Source organism: Haemaphysalis longicornis, unplaced genomic scaffold (assembly GCF_048455015.1).
Source record: "Haemaphysalis longicornis isolate Haplotype H1 unplaced genomic scaffold, Haemaphysalis longicornis Haplotype H1 scaffold_1, whole genome shotgun sequence".
In the NCBI taxonomy this organism is placed as follows: Eukaryota; Metazoa; Arthropoda; class Arachnida; order Ixodida; family Ixodidae; genus Haemaphysalis; species Haemaphysalis longicornis.
Window position 1 is genome coordinate 137,722,949 of NW_027526203.1, and position 9,147 is coordinate 137,732,095.

General features: G+C 48.7%; 1 protein-coding gene across 5 annotated transcripts in view; it reads left to right on the plus strand.

The window, feature by feature from the left end:
* Positions 1-9,100, plus strand: part of LOC144136868 (ankyrin repeat and SOCS box protein 8-like) — a 63,193-nt gene extending 54,093 nt beyond the window's left edge. For 3 of the 5 annotated variants that reach the window (XM_077669431.1, XM_077669429.1, XM_077669432.1), the window contains exon 3: positions 1,062-9,100. In XM_077669431.1, coding sequence (XP_077525557.1) covers positions 1,062-1,448 — 387 coding nt within the window. In that variant the 3' untranslated portion in view covers positions 1,449-9,100. The remainder of the gene's footprint in view (positions 1-1,061) is intronic. The other 2 variants (XM_077669430.1, XM_077669433.1) reach the window with 1 other exon arrangement.
* Positions 9,101-9,147: the final 47 nt, after the last annotated feature.

Sequence of the window (9,147 nt, forward strand, 5' to 3'; positions counted from 1 at the left end):
TGGTGCCCATTTTCTCTCGCGTCGCCACATTCCACCCTCAGCTTGGGGCAGGGTTTTGTCACTCTGCATCAGAGTGCACCCTTGGGGCAGGGCAGTGGATAGCATGGGTGGGGCCTCACCAGTGCCACCTTCACAGGCTGGAGGCTGTCACAAAGAGCCACTGCCTTGGTTTCATGCTGTCATGAAGGCTTTGCTTAATCACTGTGGGTGCTGCACAGCTTGTAACTATGGTCAATCGATAATGGCCTCTCTTGCTAAGGAAGAACTTCTTTGAGTTCCGACTGCAATCTTTACTTTGTGGTTGTCTTTGAACAGCTTCAGCCAATCCCAGGCATCAGCACTTGTTTTCCAATCAGTATCTAGCTTAGCGTTATGTGTTAAAGTGCGCGAGCACAGTGTGCTTGCCATTGCAGCTTGGCAGTTTTTCGAATGAAGCAACGTTGTATGTAGTCTTCGTGGTAAGGGGCCCCAAATTAAGTTGCCCGATTTCCTTGGGTTTTTCAAAGTGATGCTTGACCAGTAAATGTGACCATTTTCTTCAACGCCAGTGGTATAATTGAAATCGGATGAGTCCTTACTAATAACCCACGGTACCACCTTTACACTCACTTCCTCTGCCACACCTGCTGTCTGTTGTATACAGAGTTCACAAAACTAATGGGTAACCATATAACCCTACATTTGTCCTTACCAGGATCATACTAACTACGTATGCTGTCAGCGAGAGAATTGAGAATATAACACGGCTACTATGAAAATGGATCTGATTCAGTGCAACTCGGTTCAGTCATGCCAGTGACAAGGGAGTTGAGCATACTCACGTAAGGTAGACACATGCGGAGAATGGAAAGGTGCAGTATTTTTTTATTGTGACAAGTTTCCTTCAGAATAGGCATCAGACAAGGATGCACGATCTCTCTGAAATGGGGGCCTGTTGGGTATCTGGAGAGGGTACCGTGCACGGAGAAAGCTTTTGTGGGCCGGGGATGTTGTCACAAGAAAGCAAGCGTTCAGTCGCAGCCTGCACTGGCAGCACTGTTCACGCGAAGCTTCCGGTGCAGGGCCACTACCCGTGCGTGCAGGTGCTGCTCGAGCACAATGCGTCGCCGGACGTGCGCAACTGTGCGGGCCTAGTGCCGCTGTCGCGGCTGGCCCTGCTGCTGGCGGCGGGCCTGGAGGTGGACGAGCGGGCCTTCGAGCTGCTGCTGCGCAGCATGGGCTCTGTCGAGGTGCGCGACCGCGAGGGCCGGCTGCCGCCGCTGCTGGCCCGCGACAAGCGCATGCGCACACGCCTGCTCGCCCTGTGCACCACGCCCCGGCCACTGGCCCAGCTGGGCCGCAGCGCTGTGCGCCGCTGCCTCGGCCCCTGCCACCTGCCCTCGGCCGTGTCCGCCCTGCCCGTGCCCGAGCGGCTACAGAGGTTCCTCCTGCTGGAAGAGGCGGCCTGACTCCACGCGCCCAGCTGAACACTGTGCCTTCAGTGACCAGAACAGCTCTGTCTAGCTTGTACCTTTTGCTGTAGCTGGAGCCCGTGGCTGGAACTCCCTTTGCACAGTGCCCTGTTGCCCGTGCTATGCGCTAAGAGGCCAGCACAACAGGCGTGGCGAGTGTGTGAGCATTTTTTACCCATAAAGCTTCCCGCGGGTAACCTGTGCAGCGGTGAGCATACTACCATTAATGGCGCATTTGAACTGCATTTGTCTGTTCAGGAAGCATGATTTGTTTGTTGTGCAGTGGGGGAAAAGAATTCATATTTTTGTTGCCAATGAAGGCGTGCACTTGTTATGCAAACATGTTTGGACACAATCACATGCAAGCAAGCACCATTATTAATTCAGTATGCGCGGTGTAACCCACACACACAGACGCAAAAGCAAAAAAACTGGCGGCAATCAATGAAATTCATGCGACAGTAATGTGTTGGCGTTCGTTTTCTCCCATTTATTTCCATTTTGCGAGAAATTATGAAATGGATGCTGATTACAGGTTTAAAACAAATCATCACCGCATCGCCAATGACATCGCCTTTGGTCGTCCATTTCAGCTGCATGTCGTTGTCTCATGGTCTCAGCCTTTTTTCATCGTCACTCTTGTACTGCTCATAGAAAGAGTGGCATCCATTGTTACAATCTCTAGAGTTACTAGAGCTCACAGAATACAAACTCAGCAATTAATCGCACCCGTGACCCATGTCTGGACTTGCCCAGAAGCTAAGTGCATCTGCTGACGGTTGAGCGGCAACTGTGTGGGGACGGATTGCACTGCATTGTATGCACCGCCTCTTCTCCCCTTTTATTAGCTCCATGCCAGATGGCTGTACACAAGCTGGTGTGCATGTGACTGTTCTAATACGAGGAGGTCTGAAATGTACAATGAAAGCAAGGGACATGGATCATAGATGAAGTGCAAATGCATAGTTTAGGTTTTGGTACGTGAGTTGTGGAGCCGTTTCCTTGCAACGGCTACATCAGCCCAATAAAAGGAACTCGGTGCTGAAAGGTCCTCCTGTGCACTGTGGGGATCTTTTAGATCCCCTTTACCTCCCCCACAAGCTAAGTCACTTTGCCACGTTATCTCACGAGCCAGCAGGGACAACTGCCCTGCCGTCGCTCCTGTCCACCCAGGAACCTTCCTCCTTGCCCGCACACTTAGGGGGGAGGGGGACTGATAAGGAACGAAGATCGCGAGGGAGACACAGGTTGTTCGCCCCCTCGCCACTGCTCGTTTGGGATGGAGCCGTTGGCCCCGACCGTACGCGCAGGTAGGCCTATATCGCTTGTGGCCCACGCGTAGCATCAGCCACCGTCACCCGTCTGGGCCGGGCCTTGAAGCGTACATTGGTATAGTGTAGCTCTTGGCCCAGTAGCCATGATCAATGTGCACTGTACCACTCGGCCAAATAAATCTCTTGGTTCGTCCTGGCCCTTTGGGGCCTGCTGTCGCTCTATTAGTAAGTCGAACCCGTCAAGGCGTCCTTCTGGGACGTCACGAACTCTTGGGGAATTTTTGGGGATTCTGTTGCCTACTCTGCTAGCTAGCTGGGGTTTCAGCACCGTAGCTACAACCTTGGAAGCCCGTGTTGTGGCATGCCATGGCGTAGCAACCCTCTTTATCTCACAGCATGTGTGCTTGGCGCAGTGGCAGAACTGCTGCACCATTTGGTGCCATGCTCTCTTCACCTTTACCATCCTGTGCCAGTACACCCAGATATCACCGTCATGCACCACGGTGGCCAAACTGCTCCACAACTGCCATCATGAGCCAAGCCTTGGACATATTTAATTTTTGGCTGCATCAAGTGTGGTGCACCTTTTTCTTAGATTTCTTACGGCTGCACTTGCCTGCTCTGCCTCGCTGGTTGTGGGTGCTGCACCACTGACAGTGGACAATAAGCAAGACTAAGATGTTGCTGTCTCATCACAAGGAGATTCAATTGCAGTCATGCAAAAGCAGCTCAACTTTGGTTTAGGCCTTTCTGGGGACTCCAGCTTGCAGATACAACTTCCATTCCATGCACCTATTGAAGTAGCAGTGTCTGGGCCACTTAGCAGTCACCAGTTGATTTTAATGTGGAAGCATTAAAGGGGCCGTGCAAACAAAATACGAGTTTGGTTGATTCGAAAGATTGCCTCGTTAGAATAACACTGACACCACTTGTAACGTAAACTTCACTTGAGTAGGCTAGTATGTAATTAGGAAAAAGAATGGCCATGCGACCCACTAGCTCATTTTCCGCACTAGAACCTATGACGTATTATGGGCAGCTGTGCGATTGGCCGAGGCTGGCAAAAGCAAATTCAAGTTAGGGAGGGCTTATAAGTTTGCAGAATAAGCTATTTGCGCATAAATTTAATGCATATTCTTTTTATATAGAATGGTGGGTAAAGTCTTAATGCAGATTGCAAATCAGATTGTCTGAAGCTGATTGATTGATTGATTGATTGATTGTGGGGTTTTACATGCAGAAGCTACACCCGAACTACACAGAGTGCAGAGGCATGCCATAGTGGAGGGCTCTGGATTAATTTCGACCACTTGCAGGGGATCTTCAATGTGCGCCGAAATCTCCACACGCACGCACTTTCGCTTTTTGCCTCCATCAGATAAGCAGCCACCGTGGCTGAGGGCAAACCCATGTCCTTAGGCTCAGCAGTACAACACCATAGCCACTGAGCCACCGTGGCAGGCGAGTGCGTCCCAAGCGCACGATTACAAAGCCCTTTGACAATACAAGGCGGGAGCAAGGTGTCTCGGGCGTTCAACTGGACATTCATGCTTTCCCATTCACAACCCGTAAGAAGTGCTTAATTTCGTTTTCATTACAAGGCGATTACTCAGTTTCTGCTTTTTTTTTCTTACTTTACAAACATTCTTGGTCGGTGCCAGTTTTTATTTGTTGTCGTGCATTTTCCCGATCAGACTGGCTTTCGTACAACCCTTAATTTCAGTTTTTGCTTGGGTTAGCTTTGCTTTTGGGCTGAAATTTCAGCTTATGGATTGCATTTGTGGTCTCATTGGCAATCTCGTGACACACAGAGCCGCAGCCCAGCTTTGCACGCACTCGGTCCGTGCAGCTTCTAGGAGCAAACACTCCATGATGCATGACATCTATAATACCTGGCCAGCAAGCTAGAGCACGAGAACAAAAGCCGCTATCCCCCATGATTGGCTAAGCGGAAGGTGCCAAGGATGCGCTCAGAGGCTGGTGCAGTCAACAAAGTCAAGCTTTATTGCTCAGTCCAAATGAGGAACGCTCACTGGAGCGGCTGTCTCGAGCTCTCCAAGCAGTCCGTGGCCACAGACTTGGTTCGTCCCGTAATGGGGCACTCTCCTGGTCTCGGGGTCCAGGAAGAGAGCGTTCCCAGTCCTACACACATGCTTCCAACCTTCGCTGCAATGTACCGGAATGGAGTTGAGTTGTGCAAGTCCTTTTTGCGAAAAAAAAAATTGTGTGGGGTGCAAGAGTTCACTGGTGAACTCCAGTTGCAGCCAGCACCACCTGCAGTTTCTGTAACCATCTTTTAGAATATTCGTTGCAAAATGGACCCCTCCCCCCGCCACTCTACCGGCCTTTGATGACACGCCTCTGCCTTCAAGTACACTATACCTTCACAGAAGAACCCTAGAGAAAGCATTTGCACTTTGTGAGAGATGGGTCTCCCAACGGGGGGGTGGGGAGGCCACCAGGGGGCCGGTGCTCGAGCGTCCTTGCTGCCAAGGCAGTGTACCCTTGATGGCATTGGGCTGCTAGCCCTGATGGCGCCGCACAGTGCAACATGGGGATACACGTGGTGCCCACAAAAGTAATAGCAGAAAAAAGTGCACTTCCTTTGAGAGAGGGATCCCAAAGCCCAGATAAAGAACAAGAGAGGGTATGTTGTGTCCTCTCGTTCCTTGTGCGGTTTTGGTGCTATGGTCTCTTTGTTGAGTGACAAAGAGCACATTCCACATGAGCTCTAATCTCTTATAGAGCGACACTTCACACTAAATATGCACTACTTGTAATGAAAGGAAGCACACAGTGCTAGTGTGCTTAGATTGGCAACTTAGATTGGCAAACGTAAAATGCTTTTCCCACTATTTTTGTATGCTGTTTCGATTGACAAGCGCCTGTATTTTCTATTTTTGAAGACTTCCATACGCCCACAAGTCCTGGACACAGTCGTGTAATGAGTGCACCCCAGTTTTTGATCAGGAAAATGCAGTCGGGTATTGCTGCATTGTCTACTTGAACACACTGCTATCCACCTAGAACACGCCCTTTATCTTGATCCCCTTTGATGCGTAGAGTTTGAAGGTGATCGCTCTTGGTAGTGCTGAGGGCAGATAATTCCGCACAATGGGAACCTTCAAATATACTAGTACAAAAACTTGCTGGTTCCAACTAGGCTCTAAAGCATGATAGATCTCCCGATGCGGTAAAACTTCCTGGTTGCGGAACGTTTTCTTCGACGAGCTAGGGTGAGCACTGGTTGCAGCAGCAGCACTACTTCATTTTGCGGTGATGCTTGGGGAGTAATGGTGTGTGTAGGGAAACTTTCAGAGGTCTTTTTCCCACAGTGTGGCCTGGTGGGAAAATAAGATTCTAAAATGGTTTCGTATTTCTGCACAAGAAATTCACTAGGTAGTTTCACCAACCTGAAATGTATTATTATGAGCAATATGAAAGGGAACAGAGGAATGCGTGGCAAACACTCTCGAAACAGACTCGGAGTGATACGCAGATGGCGCTGTGAAAAACAAAGGGGGAAAGGAGGGCGCTCTTCCACTAACTGTTGGCACTCCCACCACGCCGGCATTTCTCTAAAGCAGCAGCTTATGTCATTTCGCCGATACTATGGTATCGTCCGACAGCCGATAAGACGCACGGAGGGAATGGGAACAGTTGTTAGAACAGCGTCCCCCTTTCCACTTTGTTTCCGACAGCGGCCGCTGCGTATCGCTCATAGCTGGGTCTGAGGGTGTTTTCTACGCGTTCCTGTGTTCCCTTTCAGATTGCTCATAATAGTACACCCGGATGTGAAGTGCACTGAAGGAGACCAATTAGAAGAAAATAATGCGAGCGAGCCTTGTTTCACAAAACCAATAAAATCTGGCTCAAACAGTTGTGCAGTGCTCTGGGTTTGCTGAATGCAGCATTGTGCCGCCACTCGTGCAGTCAAATGATGCTCCCTTGTAGGTCTGTGGCAGCAGCTCTTGGTGACCACAGCTCTGCATTGGAAGCCAGTCCTGGTGCTAAAGCGATCCTGCTCAAGGCACCAGCTTAATCACTTTGCGGTTATTGACTGTTGCGATAAAAACGAGTGGCCAGGTGTCATAGCAATTTTCATGCTTGCTGGTTGCCTTCTTGCAACTTTTCCAATCGTTTGCTTCAAAACTTTGTTTCTTCTTCAAAGAAAAGAAATAAGTACTATTCGCACATGCTACATTTTGCACATGCTACATTTTGTGGTTGCACAGTACATATTCAGTCAAACTGCCATTGATGTGCATATTTGAATGCCATACGAAGAGCAGCCATATTATCATATCGGTTTCAAAATGGCGGCATCAAGTGAAGTACTTCACTTCTGCTGCGTTTTCAAAACAAGGCACAGCTACGCACAGCTTGCCAAGCACAAGCTCAGCCTCGCTGTTCGTGCATTTGTGTATCACGGCAAGTCTCGAAACCTGCTGCAGTGGCTAAGGAGCCCAAGGACGCCAGTTCCATCCTGACCGCGGCAGCCGTTTTTCTGATGGGATGAAAAGCGAATGTGTCGAGATTTCGGTGTAGCTTCGCACTGTAAACCCCCAGAATTCCTTTCAAGTCCAGAGACTGCATGCCACCTGTGTGCTTCCAAAGGCAGAACTATTTCATAAATTCTGGGGGCCAAACATAGAATGAATCTTTTGCAACATGCTGTAGCGTTCTTTTGAGCTTATTTTAGTCGTACAGTGCCCACATTGAACTAGGGGTTAATCAGTTAGCGAAAACATGGTTCCCTGCTTATAAGACACATCTTGTATAAGAGACAGAAACTGCTCCCCGGTTTGTGTCTCTTATAAAGGGTTCAACTGTATTTATTTATTTATTTACAGATACTGCAGGCCCTTCTCGGGCCTATGCAAAAGTGAATGCAAAGAAATACATCGACAGAAATGCAACATATAACTCGACAATACATCAATGTTGCTTGACATAAATTTAAAATGCACAACACACATAGGTGGAGGTGTAAATATGCTGACACAAACGGGTGTGTACAAGAACACAATGATAATGTATTCCAGTTTTGAAACATCACTTAAACCAAAAAATATATTACCAATACGTTAAGAAAACACTTCTAACGACACCGAGTTCACTGGTTTTTGAGGTAACATATTCCAGTAAGAAATCGCACGAGGAAACAAAGAAAATTTATGCATATTAATGTGGCTAATCGGTTGCCTAATAGTCTTACTGTGATGTGTTCTCGCTGAATGTTTGAAAGGCTCTTGGATGTAGTATTCCCGCGACAATTTGAAGTGAAAGTAGTAAAGCTGATAAAGAAATTTTGAGACTAGGTTTGATGCAAATGTCTTTGCTTGCTCACCCCTCCAACGGGCGGGGCGTTTCCTTCCACGCACCTATGTGATTCGTGCATATTCTCCCGCTTTCTTGTGCAAGTGGATGCTGGACCATTCCCACTCGTGGCGTGTGGCAACCATGCATGCCTGTTGCATTGTATTGAGGGATTGTCGCTAAATGGTCATTTACATTTTGCGTGGAACATGCAGTGGTGCTTTTCACCGTATTCGACTTTTAATAGAAGTACATTTGTTTAAGCATATATTTGAGATACATTTGTTTAAGCATATATTTGAGATAGCATTTTACACAAACGTCTTATTGGCTCCCCACTCGAAGAGGTGTGCCACTTTCCATTGTGTGCTGGCGTCTTAGATATGGGCACTGGATACTTGCAGTGCGGCACACTACGCTACGGAGGGCCAACCGGCTATACGTGGGCAAGCCTATTTCCGTGCACACAGTCGCCAGTATTTGTGCCAGATTGACAAAATGCCAAAGCAACGACATGTCAGGAACCATTTCGTTGGAAGCAAATAAAATGTGCTCTCGGCAATAGTAATGGCTAGAAGAATACGACAACTAATTTATCATTATAATTACGGCACCTTTTTTAACTTGGTTCGCAGGAGCACTGGGGCCATGAGGAATGCTCCACCACCCAAAGCATGGGCAGTGTGAACGCAGCGACCACATGATGAATGCGAGCCGGCCCATGTTGTTGTTTCTCTTCTGGCCGCACTTCCCCTCGCGGGTGACCTGTGGGGGGGACAGCCCTGCTGCTGCTGCTCTGTCTTCCGAATCCATTGCGCGGCACGTTATAGAAATGCGTCTCTTGGGCCCCTATTCTCGAGCCAGCTTCCCCCTGCGTCGCTCTCGCAGCAGATGGTTACAAGTGTCTGCATTTCCTGTTTGCTCCAGTATCCATGTATCAGTTGCAGAAGCCTGAACACAACAGAAGATGCAAAGATGTCACCCAGGCTCCGCCAACTTCCGAGGAATCAGTGGAAGCAGTGAACTGCAGACACTGCTTCTGCTCAACTCTGTATTCTTCCATGCTACGAGTTCTGCACTCAAAAAAATACACAATAAGTAAC